Source organism: Pseudorca crassidens, chromosome 14 (genome assembly GCF_039906515.1).
Source record: "Pseudorca crassidens isolate mPseCra1 chromosome 14, mPseCra1.hap1, whole genome shotgun sequence".
NCBI lineage: Eukaryota > Metazoa > Chordata > Mammalia > Artiodactyla > Delphinidae > Pseudorca > Pseudorca crassidens.
In genome coordinates, this window is record NC_090309.1 from 32,984,662 (window position 1) to 33,005,762 (window position 21,101).

Here is a 21,101-nt window from a genome sequence, read left to right on the forward strand (position 1 = left end):
ACTTTCTTGGAAAAATGCAGAGGTGTGGGTGAGAGGGAAGAATTATTAGGCTAAGGAATTTCTTTTTTCAGTGGGGCTCTTTCAGATAATCCATCCCCCTGGCACACATTGTTGTCTAAGGCTCAGTTGACTTTTCCTCATGCCTGAAAAGTCTCTGTCCATGGCTGGCCTACATTTCCAATTTCCTTAGCCAATTCAGGCATCCACCTCCAAGTATGGAAGTTTCCATAGATCTCTGATCAGCTCTATAGGGCTTGTTTCTCTCTAATTCAGTTCATCAGTGCTTCCTGTGTGTCTGCTAGCCCCAGAAGAACATGTGAATTCTACTTTGTCTGGACTTTTCTGGTTGACCATGGAAATGAAGGTTTTTCATATGCCTCTACATCCTAACTAGAAGCAGACATACGGAAAAGGCTTTTTTCTAAATATTTGTGACTATACATTTGTTTCAAGTCAGGAAGAAAAATACTGGAGATGATTACCAGCATATAAATATACTCTAGTATCTTTCATCTTAACAAAATAAATCTTCTGTGACCCCACATCTCCCTCTAGCTATTGACCAATTCAATGCATTTCTCTTCAAAACACAACTTCTTGAAAGAGTACTCCCTTCCTAATTTTTCCTGGTAAAGATTTCAAATGTGAAGTGATCTTTGACTATACATCTGTTCATAGCGGATGAGCGAGGCTAAGATTTGTTGGAAGCTCTGTGTGCCTGGTGGGGTATGCCAGTTTGTGGACGATCAGTTTTTGTCAACAGGATCTTTTCATTGAGGACCCTCAAATATCAACGGATGAGCATTTTTCCCCCTCTGAAATACTTATTTCTACAGAGAAGTAGTTTTCAAACTCTTTCCTTTGTGCTAGTTCTGGAATTGACAAAGGGGAGGGTTGGGAGTAGCAACATTTGTTATGCACGTCTCCATAATCTCCCATGCCTGGTGTCCATCCAGGAAACGATTCTTGTTTAATTTTGCCAGAGAACATACTTCTCTTTTCTGGTGGAGCTGGAAAAGGGGTAATTTTCAAATTGTAGTGGAGGCGAGTGGTTCTGAAGGTTGAAAAGATCCTTTAAACATAGTCCAATCTTCACCCCGTAACCCTTCCTTTCCAAGATTCTGCAAGGCTACAAGGCTAGTTCCTCTTCAGTATCTCCTCTTCAGGATTACATCTGACTGCTTACATCACTTGCCACTCCCTGAATTCTTTCTGTCCTCATCTATGGTGTTCTTATGGTTAAATATTTCTTAATTTCCTCAAATCTGTGGTGGTGTTTTACCTTCTCCTGATTTGGGGTGCTTTTTGCAAGCAAAAGGGCTAAAAATGTCATTACCCCTCAATTGAAAATTGAAAGCCCTCACCTTTTAACCTATTTTGCAGTGACTTCTGTCTCAACAGTTCTGCTGAAATGGGCTTTGTGAAGGTTCCCCAGTGATCTCCACATTCCCAATCCAATGGTCACTTCTCTGGCTTCCTCTTACTCAGCCTCTTACAGCATCAGACACAGTTAACCTCCCTCTCAATTTAAAATGCTTTCTTCTCTTGACTCCCATCACAGCATCCTCTCTCCATCTCCCTCATCAGGTGTTCTTTCTCATATTTCTGTGTAGGCTTTTCCTTCTCTTCTAGAACTCTAAAGATTGGAGGGCCCCAGAATCCAGATCCCCTTATTTTTACACCTACACTGTCTTACAAGGCAATCTCATTCTTCCCATGGCTTCAGTGCCATTCACAAGAGCATGGATTTTGGAGGAAGATAGACTTGGAATTGAATCATAGTTCTGCCACTTCCAACACATGTCAACCTTTGATTTCTCAAATGTAAAGTGAAGGTGTGGAACTATAAGATCTACCAGCTTCCTTCCAGCTCAGAGTCCTGCATCTGATTTTATGTGGGGACCAATGGTTGAAACAGAAACAGAACCTGGGAATTCGCTGGGAACTGGAGAGGCCACATTTGGCAGACAGCAGTAGTCCACAATGTGACACAGGGTCAAGTGCAGACCAGTAACCAAAGTTCGCTAAGAGGAGCCCATCAAGGAATTTCCAAATTCCCAAGCTGTCCTAAACTGGCATAGAGGACAGGAACAATGGATTAATCACAGGGCAATGTGATGAATTTGTCCAAACAAACTCCTCTGTACACAACTCTGTTTTGGTTGGTTTCTCATTTGTGCAGTGGTTTTCACCATGCAGTTTCCTATGGCAGCACTTGGCTTTTGAAACAAATCCCTGTAAGACCTTTCCCATCACTAACACTTTCCCCTAGTTGAGTCATACTTTGCAGGAGATGGGAATGGTGGAAAGAAAGTAGGCTCCATAGTCAGGGTTGCGCAAATATGTATCTTTATCCCATGAGAACCTTTAGGTCCATGTTCCTCTTAGTTCACTAGGGACTAGGTCTCACCTGGTGCTGGTGGCATCTAAAATGGTCAGGTTGATATACTTGAGCTTAGTACTGCTGACCACAAGGAGTGTTTGGAAGGGCATAGGATAGAGTGGCACTCTACCAATCCTGTGCAACAGAGAATGAGTAAAGGGTCACCCTCTCAGATGGAAGCTGAAGCAGGCAGCCCTAGGGTAGGTGATAGACAAGAGTCTGCTATTTCGGTCAGGCTGGAGAAGGTTACACTTCTCTACAAAGACAGGACTTCCTTATCACACTTTGGAGCAATATTGGGCTGGAGGTGGGGGTAGGTAGGAGTATACTAGGTCCACACCAGATAATCCAACCCACAAGTCAAATGTGTGCGCATCTATTTGAGAAAAGTTGGGGGGATCACACAAGATGTTGGTAGGATTTGGGTAAATGAAAACTCTTATAAATCGCTAATTGGATTGTAAATTGGTGCAGCCCCTTTGGAGAACAATTAAATCATGCCTGGTTAAGTTACATATTCACATACCAAAGACCTAGCAATTCAATCCCTAGTTATATATCGTGATAGAAGAGAAATCTTGCTTCCCACCTGTCTGGGAGACAGGTACAGGAATGTCCATTGCAACTTTGTTTATAACAGCAGAAAGTTAGAAACTAACTGTCGGTTAATAAGAGAATAGATTAGTACATGGTGGTACATTCTCACAATAAAATTCAATGCAACAGAAAGTATACATTAGTTACAATGAACCAAGGGTAGCTACATGTATCTACATAGAAAAAGTTTCAAAAATATGATGTTACGTGTAAAAAGCAAGTTCAAGAAAAATACATGCAATATGATAATTTATTATAAAGTTGAATGGGAAACCATTTATTATTCATGGGTATGTAAAAATATACAACAGTCATTAAAATGATAAATCCCACATTCAGGATAGTAATACCTCTGGTAAGGAAAGAGAAAGGGGGGGGTCAATACCTGTAACATTTTATTTTATAAGCTTGGTGGTGGATAATGAGTGTTTACTATCCTTTTTTTGGTATGCTCTTGTTATACTTAGAATATTTAATAATTTAAAAAATTGTTGAGAGTGAGTAGCAAAGGCCGAACTGCAGTCCATGAGGAGCCATTCCGAGCCTATCAAAGGCAGCACTGAATCTAAGGCTCAAGTCCCCACACTGGAGGCCAAGAGGCTAGGAGATGATGGACAGGCCTGATGTGGACCAATAGTGGTGTTTTTTTTTTGGTTAGGCCACAGAAAATTTGTTGGTTGTGGCTATCTAGCTTTTTCTTTTTCTTTTGTGGTACACGGGCCTCTCACTGTTGTGGCCTCTCCCGTTGCAGAGCACAGGCTCCGGACGCACAGGCTCAGTGGCCATGGCTCACGGGCCCAGCCGCTCCGCGGCACGTGGGATCCTCCCGGACCGGGGCACGAACCCGTGTCCCTTGCATCGGCAGGCAGACTCTCAACCACTCCGCCACCAGGGAAGCCCGTGGCTATCTAGCTTTGAATAGGAGAACTCTACCATCGTTTGACGCCACTATTTCTGACGTTTGCCTTGCTGGCTTCATCCAGACAAGAATGTTTCTGGACGCTGCTCTGTCAGATTTTATCCTTTATATCTGTATGTGCCACATGAAGCACAGCAGGTGAAGAAGGGAAGTAACATTTCCTGAGTATCTGTGCTGTGCCAGGGTTTCTGCTGGCCTCTTTCCACATATTAATTCATGAAGTTTCTCAACAACACCATATGATGATTGTCATCTTCATTATACATGTGAAAAAACAGATTCATAGAAGTAAAGAACTTGCGCATGCTGGTGGAGCCCAGATTAGAACCCAGGCTGGTCCTGGTACAAAGTCTGTGTTGTCTCTACTACATCTGTGGCATTCGAACTTGGTATAGGACAATGTACTGGACACAAAGACACAGAAGATGTGTGTGTGTATATGTATATATACAATTTTTTTTTCCCCTGGGGCATAAATTGTACTCCAAAATTTGAGAAAGGACTCCACATGAATTTCATAAAAAATCAAGCATTGGTGTCTTATAGAATAGAATACAAATGCACATGCATATTTTTTGTATTACTCAGTAATTTAAAAAAATTTTATTAGAGTATAATTGCTTTACAGTGTTAGTTTCTACTGTACAGTAAAGTGAATCAGCTATACGTATACATATATCCCCTCTTTTTTGGATTTCCTTCCCATTTAGGTCACTACAGAGCACTGAGTAGAGTTCCCTGTGCTATACAGTAGGTTCTTATTAGTTATCTATTTTATACATAGTATCAATAGTGTATATATGTCAATCCCAATCTCCCAATTCATTCCATCCCCCTTTTTCCCCCTTGGTATCCTTACCTTTGTTCTCTACGTCTGTGTCTCTATTTCTGCTTTGTAAATAAGATAGTCTTTTTTTTTTTTTTTTTTTTTGCGGTATGCGGACCTCTCACTGTTGCGGCCTCTCCTGCTGCGGAGCACAGGCTCCGGACGCGCAGGCTCTGCGGCCATGGCTCACGAGTCCAGCCACTCTGCGGCATGTGGGATCCTCCCGGACCGGGGCACGAACCCGTGTCCCCTACATCGGCAGGCGAACTCTCAACCACTGCGCCACCAGGGAAGCCCCAAGATCGTCATTTTTAAGATGAAAGGATGTTGAAGAAATTTCTTGCTTTTGATGAGCCACTTCAAATTCTACCCTAGGACCCCAGGGCTATGCCCCAGGGTACTTTCTTCTACTAACAGGGGTCCTCCAGAGGGAGAGTGTGAGAAGCACTGGACCACTCTACTCTCGCACATCTCAGTCTGTTCCCAGACCCGCTGAATTGCTTCAAGGTGGGTTTTTTTTTACCATCATTGAAATGCAATATGAGAAGCCCTTAGACAAACTTCCTCTAGAGACATTGCCTGTGTGCTCCCGTCTGGAGGAAGTCTTGCTAGAACCATTAGGCAAAGGAAAAAATAACTTTTTACCTGACTTCATGCTAAAGCAGTCTTTTCTACCCATGCTCCTCTATATAGGGATAGACTGGCCAACGGTTAAAAACTTCAGAGAAGGGTGTGAGTCACGGAGAGCTGGGGACTCACTCTGAATTATTCTTGGCTATGCTGTGATGATTTGAGTGGGCTGTGTCCAGGAGGAGTGAGGGTGATTCCTCAGCTCTTTGTTAAGACCCTAACAACCACAAGTGTAACAACACCATTTACTATGTGCCTGGCATTGCTAATCCTTCCAACAGTTCTACAAGGTCGGGCTGATCATTATTATTTATTTTACAGATGAAGAAACAGAGGCACAGAGAGGTAAGGACCTTTCCCATGGACTCAGACCCCATGATATTCTCTCTCCATCAACAGGACAAGAGAATAAATAAATGCTCCCCTCCATGTCTCCTAATTTTGCCATCTAATCTTCTTGTACCTGAACGAATAGTACTTTAAAATGGAATGAATCCAGAGGCTTTCAAGCACAAAGTATCTGAAGACTCTTTTTCTCTCTTGTTATTTTTAAACTTAGAAAAAGCTTTTAGAACTATGTCTCTTGGTAATGACAGCCTGTATTCATTCTTCTCCAGGAATCAAGTGATGTGTTCAAAATATGTCATTTTCCCCTGTGACACTGATGGCAAAACCACACTCTTCAAACCAAACCAAAGGCTGGCTGAGAGGGATAGAGAAGTGTGGTCTCTTGGTTTCCACTCAGCAGTTTGAGCCAAGCGTTCTTGGCTTTTACTTCGGCTCCTTAAAACCAGTAAGCAAGATGCTTAACCTCTTAACCCCATCTGCCAAATACTGATGCTACCTCTGTACCTTTTTGCGAGGAGTATTTCCAAGCTGACGTCATTAAAAAGGCCACAAAGATAAAACGTGCAGAGGGCACGTGCTTTCAGGGAATTGCTTTCTGGAAGAAGTTAGAGGGTTTGGGGTGGTGAGTTGTGTATGCTTAGGTTTGTTTTTAATTTAAAAGTGTATATAGTAGTAAAATTGTGGGAAACCCTATAGCACAGTGATTAGGCGTGTGGACATTGGGGCCATGGTTCCCAGGCTCAAATCCAGGTTCCTTCACTTTTATGGCAAGGAGGCTTTGAGCCTTCTATGACTCAGTATCCCCATCTACATAAAACATAATAAATAATATAATTCCCATAACAACCTTACAAGGTAGGTATTATCATTTTCTCTTCTTATAGTTGAAAAAAGTATTCTAGGTTATGGGTACATAATAAACCATTAATAAAGGAGTATATATTCTATATACATATATATACACAAATGCATATGTATTTATGCACATATATACAGTGGTTGCTACCATTTAATTATTCCACAGATAAGAAACAAAAGACAGCAGCGTGCATCCTAATACAGTGAATTGGGTAAGCTATGTAATGTAGCAGAAAAAAAATCACTGGATTTAAGAATTTTAATTTTGTGAGTTAAAAAAATTCTACTGTCATTGACTACTTATATGAATTTAGGCAAATAATTCAATCTCTCTGAGAATGATTTTCTTAGCAGTGAAGTGAGGCCAGTGGGTTGGATAAGACATATTAATTCTTTGACCCATAGTTGTTTCGTCATGCTTTTTTTTTTCATCTTGCAAAGTTTAGAAGAAAGGTGAAACTTCCAGTTAAAAGTAGTGATCTGGGTCTACACTTTTTAACCTCCCCTTTTCTTTCGAAAATGCTGTAGAAACAGCTAAGCAAGTATGACAGGGGCAAATGGTTTTCATTGCCGGAAAATTGGTAAGGGTGCCATACATATGCCAGACACTCGGAAGAATTCCTGCAAGATGTAGAGCTGCTGAGATCAGGATGAGGGAAGGACCTACGAGCCTGGAATTCTGTGACCTGAGAAAAGCCTGTGGGTGGTGGTAGGATAGGTTCTTAACACAGTGATCTAACAACTACAACTCACCATTTTCCTTTGGCATAAGCTTCCTCCTTACCTTGGATACCCTACTAGGTCTCTACCTTTTTCAAGAAAAAATTACACTACATATAAATTTTCCCATCTTCTTTTCCTGTGATCTTCACATTTTCAACAAAAATTTACGTGATCTCTGACAGAACTCATCCCAAATCCCAGTCCTGAAAAACCTAGTTGTTCCTCTTTTGAGTCACTCTATTAAGGAAAATTCTCATAAGATGGAAAGAAAGGACCAATTTAAGAAAGTTGAGAAAATTTCCCCTTTGAAGCAAACTCATATAAGAAACAGGAGAACACATAAAACAATTCTAATTCATATTCATGATAAAGATATATCATCTCTAACACAATAACAGGGTGTGCCTCCCACAAACACAAGGAAAAATTCAGGATCAGAAAAATATTCATTGGGTTGAAAGATATTATTTGTCAGTTAAAAAATGCAATGGCACTAAAAACTATAAAACATTGATGAAAGAAATTAATGAAAGCATAAATAAATGGAAAGACAGCCTATGTTCATGGATCAGAAAACTTAATATTGTTAAGATGACAGTACTGCCCAAAATGATCTACAGATTCAATGCAATCTCTCAAAATTCCAAAGACAGAAACAGAAAAACTTATTCTAAATTTCATATGGAATCTCAAGGGAATCTAAATAGCCAAAACAATCTTGAAAAAGAACAAAAGTTGGGAGATTCACACTTTCTGATTTCAAAACTTGCTACAAAGCCACAGTAGTAGCATAAGGACAGTTGTATAGACCAAAGGAATAGAATAGAGGGCCCAGAGATAAAACTGTGCATATATGGTCAAGTGATTTTCAACAAGGGTGCCAATCATTTAATGGGGGCAAAGACAGTGTTTTCAATAAATGGTGCTGGGAAAATTGGATATCCATTTTCAATATAATTAAATTAGACCCTTATTTCAAACCATAAACAAAAATTAATTCAAGATGGATCAAGGACCTAAATGTAAGAGCTAAAACTATAAAACTCTTAGAAAAAACAAAGGGGAAAAGTTTTATGACATTGGAGTTGGCAATGATTTCTTGAAATATAAAGCCAAAAGTGCAAGGCAACAGAAGAAAACAAATAGATAAATTGGATTCATCAAAATTAAACAATTTTGTGCATTAAAAGACACTATCAACAGAGTGAAAAGGTAACCCACAGAATGGGAGAACATATTTGTAAATCATATATTTAATAAGGGATTAATATCCAGAATATGTAAAGAACTCTTAGAACATCATAACAATTTAAAAAAACCCAACTGAAAAATGGACAAAGGTCTTGAATAGACATTTCTCCAAAGAAGATATACGAATGTGCCAATAAGCACATGAAAAGATGCTCAACATCACTAATCATTAGGGAAATACAAATTAAAACTACAGTGAGATACTATATCATACCCATTGGGATGGCTGTTATAAAGGAAAAAAAACCCCAACAGATTAAATGGATTAAAAACTTGAATGTAAGACCTGAAACCATAAAACTCCTAGAAGAAAACACAGGCAGTATGCTCTTTGCCATTGGTCTTAGCAATATCTTTCTGAGCATGTATCCTCAGGCAAAGGAAACAAAACCAAAAATCAACAAATGGGATGACATCAAACTAAAAAGCTTCATATCTGATAAGGGGTTATTATCCAAAATATATAAAGAACTCATACAACTCAACAACCAAAAAAACAAACAACCCAATTTCAAAATGGGCAGAGGACCTGAATCGACATTTTTCCAAAGAAAACATACAAATAGCTAACAGGCACATGAAGAGATGTTCAACATCACTAATTATCAGGGAACTGCAAATGAAAACCATAATGAAATATTACCTCATGCCTGTTAGAATGGCTATTATCAAAAAGGCGAGAGATAAAAAGTGTTGGAAAAAATAAAAAATAAAATAAAAATAAAAACAAAACAAAAACAAACAAACAAAAAAAAGTTGGAAAGGAGGCAGAGAAAAGGGAACCCTCATACACTGTTGATGGGAATGTAAATCGGTGCAGCCACTAATGGAAAACAGTATGAAGTTTCCTCAAAAAATTAAGAAAAGAACTACCATATGATCCAGCTATTCGACTTCTGGGTATTTATCTGAAGAATATGAAAACACTAATTAGAAAAGACCTATGCACCCCTATATTCATCATAGCATTATTTATAATAGCCAATAAATGGAAACAACCTAAGTGCCTGTCAATGGGTGAATGGACACACACGCACACACACACACAATGGAATACTACTCAGCCATAAAAAGATGAAATCCTGCCATTTGCAACAACATGGATGGACCTTGAGGGTATTACGTTAAGTGACATAAGTCAGATGGGGAAAGACAAATACTGTATGATTTCACTCATGTGTGGAATCCGAAAGCCAAACAGAAAACCAAAACAAACACGTAGATACAGAGAACAGAGTAGTTATCAGAGGGGAAGGTGTTGGGGGGCAGTGTGAAATGGGTAGAGGGTCAACTATGGTGATGAATAGAAACTAAATTTTTAGTGGTGAGCATGCTGTCATGTACACAGAAGTAGAAATATATGTTGTACACATGAAACTTATATAATGTTATAAACCAATGTTACCTCAATTTAAAAAAAAACAGAAAATCATAAGTATCAATAAAGATGTGGAGAAATTGGAATCTCTATGCATTGTTGGGAGGACTGTAAAATGGTGCAGCCACTGTGGAAAACTGTATGATGGTTCCTCAAAAAAGTAAACACAGAATTACTATACAATCCATCAGTTCCACTGCTAGTGTATGCCCCAAAGAATTGAAACCAGGGACTTGAACAGAGATTTACACGCTAATGTTCATAGCAGCATTATTCACAACAGCCAAAAGATGGAAACAACTCAACCATCCATTGACAGATAAATGGATAAGCAAAATGTGGTATATACATACAATGGAATATTATTCTGGCCTTAAAAATGAATGAAATTCTGATACACGCTACAACATGGATGGTCCTTGAAGACATGTTAAGTGAAATAAGCCAGACAAAAGGACAAAAATTATCTGATTCCACTTATATGAAGTACCTAGAACAGGCAAAATAATAGAGATAGATGGTAGAATAGAGGTTGCCAGGGACAGGGGAGAGTTTTAGTTTGGGATGATGAAAAAGTCCTGGAGATGGAGAGTGGTGATGGTTGCACAGCTTACTGCCACCACACTGTATGCTTAAAAATGGTTAAAGTGTTAAGCTTTATGGTATGTATATTTTACCACAATTAAAAAAAACAATGCAATGGAAACAGTGAACAGTAAGGCGAATGCTGCAAAAACAAAAACAAAAACAAAACAACTTAAATTGGTAAATGACTGAACCAGAATGAAACATTCTCCAAGAACTCAAAGAAAAATGGTAGACATTAAAAAATTGTACTTATAATAGAGTATAAAGGATATTTTGGGTAGATTCAAGAACCCCATGAATGGACAGAAGAAAAGTAATAATAAAAGAAATAATAGAAAAAAAATCCTAAGCCAAAGAAGTTTATTAACTTGTCAGATGGAATGGCTCAAGTCCTATACAAAGTATTCTACAAAATTAATGGATGGCCTTGGGCCAAAATATACTCTCTTGACTTTTCTTTTAAATTCCAAAGACAAAGACAAAATTATTTTACAAGCATTCAAGAGGGGAAAACAAAGGAGAAATGTACTAAATTGGAATCTCTCCTTTTTCTATATGCGATATAGAACAGAATGCATGCAAGTTGACATTGTATCACTGTTTCTAGTAAATTTAGGGGAAAAGATAGTCAGTATATAAGAACTTTATAATTAAAGTTCAATTAAAATATTTACCTGAAGGTGAATAACAACAATTCTCAAATAAGTTGGACTTAGAAAGCTTAATATTCACATACCCCTCAGAAAAATTTTACCTGAGAAAAGACTCAGCTAACTAAGAAATTTTAAAAATAAATTTAAAAAAAACTTCAAATACTGGAAAGGAAATATGTATATGCGTGTGTATGTGTATACACTTATGAAACATAAGGCAAATATTTCTTAATAAATTGAGCAAGGAGAAAAATAAATATTATTTAATTCTTGCCATTATAAAGAGAAGCACCCACTGGGAACTGTTACTAGAATAAGAATTAAATTATACTTTTTCAAATTATACTTTTCAAATCAACGGTGGAATATTAAAATATCAAGCAAGGGTAAAAGCTAAATGGGTGGGCAAAGATATAGTAAGAAAATACAAAAAAATTTTAAGTTTATAATATTTTTGGACAAAGGACTTAAAAAGCATTAAAGATGATAAAGTTTACTTTACATTGATTAGAAATTTATTCCATAATAAAAACACATGTGAGCTAAATAATACAGTGTAAATGATAAGGCAATGTATTGAAAATTCAAACAGTCATGATGGAAAGTTTGAAAATACTTCTCTGTCTTCACAGATCAAGTAAACAAAAATATTTAATAAATTTAATCAATATATTCTTATATAAAACTTTTTATTCATCCATGTATACATATTTTCTAACATCCATGAATGATAAGTAAAATTTATTCCTATGTTAGGCCACCAATAAAAATTAATAAATTTAAAAAGTAGAAATTATATAAACCATATTTTCTGAAAAAATGCAATGACTCTAGAAATTGAGAAAAATATAAAAAACCAAAAATCATGTGGAAATTGTGAAATATTTTGTAAATAATTTAATATCAAATCTAAAATTATAAATATAAAGTATTTAGAAATTAACAATAATGAGAACAGTACATGTTGGAGCATATGAGATTCAATAAGGAAGAGATTTAGAGTATAATTTATATTCATAATAGCTTTTATTATTAAATGAGAGATAATAAAATATAATGAATTTCAATTCATAAAAAGAGATGAAATAAAAGATAAGCCAAAGGAAGGAATTAATAATAGTAAAAGAATAAAGTAATATATCATAAAACAAAACTATTATACGAAAGAAAACTGATGAATAAATCTAAGAGAGAACCCATTGAGTAATTTGAATGGGGCAATAAGAGACAAAAATACTTTACATGAATGTTGGAAAGGGGATATAACCACAGATACAGAAGAGATTTTGAAAATTAAAAAGGTATGTTATAAAATTAAAATATCAACACACTGGTAATTTCTACCACTTCTCAAGGTGGTAAATACGATAATAACAATAGTCATACAGGATTTTGAGATAACTGTCAAATAACTTCTTTAATAATGGTTTAGGCTTAGTTGGCTTTCCTCTGATATATATTAAACCTTGAACAAACTTACACTTTCTGTATTACTTTAGATATTCCATAGCACATGAAAAGATTGCCAATTCATTTTTCTAAACTTGTGCAATCCTTATTGCAAGCCTGACAAAGACAGTATAAAATGAAACTCTTGAATATTCTTAATATTAAATATTAATAAGTGATATATTTAGGTTTATATTAAATCAAATCCAGAAATATAATAAAAGAGCAAACCATGGTGAATAAAATTTATTTCAGGAATTTAAGGTTAGTTTCACATCAGGAAATTTTTTGATTTGAAATTTTCACATAGACAGGGCAAAGGAAATAAAAGAAAGATATAATTATCTTTTGATGACAAAAGGGCATTTAATGAAACTAACATTTCAGATAAAAATGTTTTAATAAACTTGCAGTTGAAGAATCATTCCTTAATATAGTAGATAAAAAACTCTATGACGTCAATATCCAATAAGGTACATAATTGTGAAACACAAGTTCCATTAAAGTTTGAAAATTTTAGCCAACGTAATAAGATACCCAAGAAGACACACCATATACAAAAATAAACTCAAAATGGTTTAAAGACGTAATTAACATAACACCATTAAACTTCTAGAAGAGAACATAGGCAAAACATTCGCAGACACAAATCGTACCAATGTTTTCTATGATCAATCTCCCAAGGTAGATTAAATAAAACCAAAAATAAACAAATGGGACCTAATCAAACTTAAAGGCTTTTGCACACCGAAGAAAACCATCAACAAACTGAAAAGAAAACCTAAGGAATGGGAGAAAATATTTGCAAACGATGCTACTGACAAGGGGTTAATAAGCAAAATATACCAACAGCTCATACAACTCAATATCAAAAAAACAAGCAACCCAAGATAACTGAGAAGTTATACAAGATATAAATATTAGAAAAGAGGACAGAAGTTATCATTAATTATAAATAATATAACCATCTTACTAGAAAACCACTCCAAAATTAACTGGAAAAATATTAGAATTAATATAATGTTTCATTAAAATGATGGGATAAGAAATAAATCTACAAAGCAATAATGTCCCCCAAGCCAGTATTTCTTAACTGTTCGGGGGGCATAGGCCTGTTCTATTGCAAATTACAATCTCCCTGGTTTGCAAATTTTAAAAAATAATTTTATGGAGTTCAATAAAAGCCCATGGATCCCAAATTATAGGTTAATTGCTTTATAGTGAACAATAGTTTAGAAAATACAACAGAAAAAAAATTCATTCACAATGGAAGCAAAACTTTAAAATGTCTAGGAATAAACTTAGTGAACACTGTATGAGACTGAGCTGAAGAAAATATCAAAACCTCATTGGGGGATATAAAAGAGAAGTGATATATCCTTAAATAAGAAAATCAATATAGTAACAATGTAATGCCATTTTGTTAAGGTTATTCTGTACTTTTCATACAGTTCAAGTGAAAACCCCAGGAATATTTTGGAACATTAAAAAAATTACTTAAAATGCATGTGATAGGGAAAAATACCCACTAAAGACTAGGAGATTTTCACGCAGGATTAGAAGTGAGGAAGGGCTTGTCTTCCAGATGTTAAAACTAATGAAAATAATGTGGTAGTAGCATAAGAACAGACAGAAATGCAGTGCATCAGAATAGAAAACCCAGCAATGGACACAAGTCTATGAAAAAGTTTAACTTTTCAAATTGGTAGTAAAGGATTATCCAGTAAATAGTGTTGGAAAAACTGCCTAAACACTTGGAGAAAAAACATGGATCTTGGCTTCATACCTTACATCGGATTAATTCTAGAAGTAATAAACTAAATGTAAGAAAAAAATTATAAAAAATACTGTAAGTAAAGGTAGTCATGAAAAGGACAATAGCAGCCCGATCACAATTATGAATACTGATGTTAAATTTCTGAATAAAATACAGAAAACAGAATTCAGTTCTATATCAAAATGATAATATATCACAACCAAGTGTAACCAGATACGCATATGGCCCAATTTTAAAATATCTTTTGTAATGCATTTCTCTGTATTAGTAGGTCAAAGGAAAAATATGACTTCAATAGATACCAAAAATGCATTTGATTAAACTGAATATCTATTCCTGTTTTCTTTTAAAGGAAGAGTTGGACTTCCTCGACATGATCTCATTTCCAAATGATGAAACATCTGAAGTATTTTGATTAAGATCAGGAAAAAGATTAACCAAGGGGTTTTTAGGGAATCATGTGCAGTAGTTAACACTAAAATAATTTATTCTATTAGTACTTAAATTAACATTAATCCTTTATTATGCTAATGAGGAAACCTAAAAAACTTGTTACAATTTTTCAATCATTTTGCAAACTGATGAAGTTAAGAAATCTTGAAAGAGCAACATAATATGGTGCAAAGCCCATGAGTTGGACTGAACAGAATCCATAATCAGAATACCAGTTCTGCCATTTTTATTCTTTGATCTTAGCAAGTTATCTAAGCTCTCTGAATCTCAGTGTCCTTATCTGTAGAACTGAAGTAACAGCAGGCTTGCTATAGGCTACCTCTTCTGTGGATTATAATAAAAAGTCTGGACAAAATGAAAAAAGCAAACACAATAAAACTCTGAAAAGTAAAAAATGCAAGTGGATTGGAGAGTTAAAACCTGGAGAAATAACCCATACAAGGATGAATTCCAATTTTTTTTTCTTCATTTCCCTCGTGGCTTTAATCTGAGGGTGGGCCTCAGTCACATGGCAGTAGCCTGGGATGTCGCCTAAAAGCTAAGAAAGCCACCATATTTCTGGCCCTTGGGAAAAGCGGCCCCTGTGGTTCAAAGAATGTGGAGGAAATCCCATTTCTATTTGTCTCTTATGACTCCTGGCTTTGCCCCAGGGGTGGCCTCAGTACAGAACTGCATGCCGCAATGTGGTGACCAAAACTCCAAGAGAAACCCCATTTTTCTTGCTAGAAGACTTGGAGGGCAGGGGCCTCTGAGAAAATCCGTGTGTGGGGAACCCTGGAGAGGAGAGAGCTGGTGAAGGGGATCCCTCTACTTCTGTGTATGAAGCTGTAGAACTCCCAGGCTCATCTCTGAACTGCATACGTGCAGGAGACACCCAAAGCAGCTTAGCAAAGACTTTGAAAACTGAACCAAAATCAAAACCACAGAAGACAAGATAGAACCTGTGATCTGAACCTAGCCAGGGTGATTGCCTACTAAAGCAAACAAACAAACAGACCAACATTCTCTATAGGATTTGAATACGACTCAGACTCTCAACAACATGATATTAAAAACTTGTAGAATATGATCTAAATTTGCTTGACATACAAATCACCTAGAAAATGTGACCCATTCTCAGGAGAGCAGACAATTAAGATGCCAATCCTGAACTATTGGAATTATCAGTTATAATAACTGAAGTTATTATATAATAGGAGTTATAATAACTATAATCTATGAGGTAAAGGTAACACACTTGAATTAAATGGAAGGATAGACGTTCTTGGCAGAGAAATAATAATTTTAAAAAGAACCAAGTAGATATTTTAGGACTGAAAACCACAATATCTATAATAAGAAATTCAGTAGATGAGCTAAACAGCAGAACGGAGATGACAGAGGAAAAGAGTCAGTTAACATGAAGACAGAACAATAGAAACGATCTGGTATAAGGAACAGAAAGAAAACTGCAAAAGAAAAATTGAACAGAACTTCAGGGACATGTGGAATAACATCAAAAGGTCTAACATGTGTGTCACTGGGGTCTCAGAAGGAGAAGGGAAAATGATCAGTGCAGAAAAAATTACTTGAAAAGTAATGGTCACAGATCCACACAATTTGGTGAAAGACATAAATTTCTAGATTCAAGAAGCTCAGCAAAGCCAAAAGAGGATAAACTCAAAAAACAAACAGAAAAAAAAACAAACAAAAGTGTGCCAGGCACATCATAATCAAACTGCTGAGAACTAAAGATAGAGAAAAAAATCTTGACAGCAGTTAATGAAAAATGACACTTTACATATGAAACAATAAATCAAATGACCACAAAGACCACATTAGAAATTGAAGTAATAATGGTTATATGGGAATAAATAAATGCTATGTAAAGTGCTTAGCAGATAAAAGACACAAATGGCAGAGGTATCATTAGTCTAATTGTAATTCCTCTACTGCATCTCAACACAACGTAATTATTTCCATTCTGTTTCTTCAACCTTCCCATGGTTTCCCCTGTGTGGATCTGATCCCGAGAACTGAATGCAAATGTACTTTTGATATACCCCAAACCTTTTGCTCTTGTTGAAATGAGAGTCTCTGCTAATTCATGTCTTGTTTTTGAACGAGAGTTTAAAAATTCTGTAAGTCTCCTCAGTTACTACATAGGTAAAATCATGCATCTTTTACTGTCTTATAGGGATATTATGAAGATCAAATGAGACACAGAAAAAAAATATAAAAATTCCTGTGACCAACTAAACCACTGAAAGTCATATATTTCAGAAACAGTAGCAGGTTGGAAGTTCTGAAAGTCTAACTCTTTACACCAATCTCATGAGAAACTATTTTAGAGAGAGCTGGCTTGCCTGCGTCTTTCCACAGGCTGACAAGGTTGGGGATGGGTCAGTGAACCATGGTCATGCTTTGCCAGCTGACCCACAGATTAGGTCAAGCAGTCACCACATGAAACTCATTCAGCCTTATACACATATATATATACACACATGCTTTTCATATTCTTTTCCATTATGGTTTATCACAGTATATTGAACATAGTTCCCTGTGCTATACAGTAGGACCTTGTTGTTTATCCATTCTATATATCATAGTTTGCATCTGCTCATCCCAAATCATTCAGCCTTTAGCAAGGTATTTCTGGCTGTTGTTTGATGCAAATTCATCTCTTAATTATTAAATGCTGCTTCCAGCAAAGTAGAGATTCCAATCCCAGTCTTCTCCTTGGCATGGGATACTAGGAGTAGTGAAGTTAAGGTACAAAAAACTAGATTCAAAGTAGGATTCAGATGACTAATTTGAGCTAGCATAACCAAAATGGGTCTGAAAGACTCGATGTTCTACTAGTGTTTATAAATCTGTGACTTCCCTCCACCTCTCCAACTTCCCAGAGGCTGTGAGCAGTGGCACACAACATATCCACAGGGGATGTGTGAACTTGGTCTCTTGCCAGACTCTTAGGTGCAGAGCGAGTGGAATCAGCACGAAACAGCACTACGCAGCCTTGGGTTGTAGGAGGATGTGAAGAATGGGTGAGAGAGGAGTTTTCTCTGAAGAAAAGACATCTCTGCAAATTATGACTCAGATATTATCATATATAAAGACTGAGAGAGATTAGGAGTCTTGCATAGAGTCCATAGGCTAGAGACATTGTCTCAGAGCTTCTTAAAATCCTTGACCCTATAGGAGAGGGGTGAGGACATTGTTAACTGCTCAGAGAGAAAGGATGGAAAGGATGATTCAATATATTAAAAATAGCCAGACTTCCTCTGTCTGACTCTCAAAGAGAACCACGGTAGAAGGACGTTGAGACTCGATCAAGAGTGAAAAGATTTAGATATAGCTGTCGTTATTGCCTGTTTCATAGAGATCCTTATGAGGATAATTATGAGAAAATTACGACAATAAATATTACAGAAATTATGACACACAGTTGGATGGGCCATAAACCTTCTTCTTGTACAAATTTTTCTTGCTCGTGATTTTAGGATCATTATGAAGCAGCTTGGAAAAGATTGTGTACCAATATTTTGATAACCTGTACTATAAGTTCTGTGATGTCTTTTTTCTTGCATCTCTTTTCTACCTTAATGCAGGTCACTTCTAAGGAATCTATGTAGCTTGCATTTGAATGACTTGAATATACTTTAGTTCCACTCTGATGTGACACAAAGAAGCACTAATAGGTCTCAGGTATTGCCTGTTTTATGAGCCTGAAGTCCACTGTAAGAAGAAACCCAATATCAAGAAGTTGAAACAAATTAACTTGTGTGGAAGGAATGTAAAGAAAACGTTGGGTGGCTTGGCCAGAGCACTGTTAGAACAGCGTGTTGAATTGTAAAAAAAATTTTTGATGTTCTGTTTCAACTTTCAGTAGCAAATAAATGTGTGTATAGAGGATCTTAAAAAAAAAATCCTTGGCCAATACTGAAGGGAAATCACACGGGCTTCTTGGGCTTCATGAGTCTCTGTTTAACAGCAGGTGGAGTGGAATGTGCAGCCTCCATCTAGAGTAGACGCTGCTTGTATCCTTAGGAACATGACAAGGCATCAGATTCTCCTTCTGTTAATAAGGAATAAGAAACCCTTGTTTTTAAATGGGGTTTCAGTGCATCTCAAATGGCATGCATGCATATAATAGATACTGCTGAAGGAGTAACAGGATTTGAAAACTTCCATACGGTACAGAGTGCTTTTTTTTTGTTACAGATGGGGAACAAAGACATGGAAAAAATGGGGACTAGCTCAGATGTGCTGCGTGAGTGCCAATTCCAGAAAACCTTACTCCATCCCGTTAGCCCTATTCTCATTTCTAGAAGAATCGCACAGAATAAAGTCTTCCTGCCCTCCCTGTACTTGCCGTTCCTCCCTTCCTTTCCCCAACATGTCCACGTAAGTCGGCCCCTAGTCCCACGTGTGCCCCGCCCTGGGGCCTCTCTCTTGTGGACCATACCACTTTTTAAAAAGTGGACAAAGCATCATTAACGCAGGAAAAGTGTCATCTCCAATATACCATCCTAGCCGTGAATAAATGACGTGTCTCTGTTACTGCTAATTTTCATCTGCAAGTGGTAAAACCCCAACTAATGTTTTTGTTAAGCTAGGTCTAACTAATCCTTTTCTGTCAACCACATTTTCCCATACCTGATTCCAATTTCTTTTAATTTTGTAGTGCCATAAACCCTCCCTTTCTATTCGCTGCCTTAGTCATTATGGATGATAATATTTCAAGTTCTTCCTTCTCTCATAGCACACTTATTATATCTTTGGACACTTCATCCACAAAATAAATCTAATTTAAATAAAAGAAAATATATTCCCTCAAGAATTTGGTTTGCTAACACCTTGCTCCAAGTTAGCAGACTGAGTCACCAATCAAAGGTAAGATTTACCTTAACGTGATTTAGTCATTTATAAAATTTCACTGACATAAGGAAATTCTATCAAAGTCATCGCAGCGTAAATTAACAGATGGGTCAATGCGCAAAGTTCAAGGCATAAGTCAAAGGAGAGAACAATTCAATTAAAATCACTGCCAGGTCAAAGCTGGCAGTGGGGCACAGATACCAGAACTACTCAAGAAAAGATGGGTTTTGTAATGACAGGGGTGGGGAGCGTCCTTACCTGTCTTCTGTTAGCTTCATTAGGGTTGTTCCTTGAGTAGAGAAGACAATAAAGGACATTCTTAGCTGTGGACTGGAAAGGAAAAGCAATTCTATTAGGGCAGAAAGAGAGACTGTGGAATGCCATTCCCTTCTAGGCTTCCCCCCCTTCTTCTCTTTATATTACGGCTGCCAGAGCTGCCAACCTTCAACCCAAAGGGCACCTTCACAGCTGGTGTTGCAAGTAGTCAGCCAGCAGCTGACTTGAAGCTGTGGACCAAAGAGAAGACCCACTTTGTCCTCCTGGAGGCTGCTTCTGATTTGACCACCACTCAGTGAGTGTGGGTCGCAAGTAAGAAAGCTAAGATTCATCACTTTCCTCTGCTCTGTCTGAAGTGTGCCCCTAGAAGACTGGTTTGCATGCTGTCTATACAAATCAGGATCCCAACGGACAACATTTGATAGTGCCTCCACTGTAGTCTGGTGTATCCTCTACTGACCAGGGTGTCTCAGGCAATGGCAGCTTGATGCCATTAAGATTATACAGTTCATTTTACTCTGAAAGTAGGATCACCATCAACTTCTAATTTCTATTTGGCTTCCCAAGGAGATTACCCTATAAGGAAAGCATGTGCTGATGGGTCACAAGACTATCTATTCTACTTGGTAGTTAAACTTCTCATGATTAATGAATACATCAGCATGGTTTTTATATGGCAGTACTTGGGAGCTTTTCCAATGTGAAATCCACACTCTGAGAGATAGATCACCTCTCAGCTGAGGACAAACATGTTTTTCGGTCTGCAAGATAGACTGTCAGACTACAGTGGATTCACCACTGGAATGCCATCCTTTGGGGCTCTCTCTAAGTAGCCAGATGGTTCACCCTTCATAGCATCAACCTAGTTCTTCATGATGCAGTAAACTCCCATACCTGACCTGGCCCCAAATCTTACATTTCCCACTTCCTAAAATGTTTCCCCAAACCTTCCCCCTTTTCCTGACAACAGTCATTGTTTCCTAGCTGGTCACCTTGCCTATCATCATTCCTTGCTCCAATTCATTCCTCACACTGCTTCCAGGATTATTTTCCTAAAATATAAATCAGATCTTGTCATTCATCTGCTATCAAACCTCCAATGGCTCCTAATGCATCCAAGATAAAGTCTACA

General features: G+C 37.1%; 1 protein-coding gene across 5 annotated transcripts in view; it reads right to left on the reverse strand.

Annotated features, from left to right (window-relative positions):
- Positions 1 to 21,101, reverse strand: part of ANTXR1 (ANTXR cell adhesion molecule 1) — a 245,461-nt gene that overhangs the window by 195,029 nt on the left and 29,331 nt on the right. For all 5 annotated transcript variants that reach the window (XR_010934482.1, XM_067704842.1, XM_067704845.1 and 2 more), the window contains exon 3: positions 19,952 to 20,023. Coding sequence is in view for 4 of the 5 variants with exons in the window: in XM_067704842.1 (XP_067560943.1) it covers positions 19,952 to 20,023 (72 nt within the window). In the remaining variant the exon portion in view is untranslated. The remainder of the gene's footprint in view (positions 1 to 19,951; positions 20,024 to 21,101) is intronic.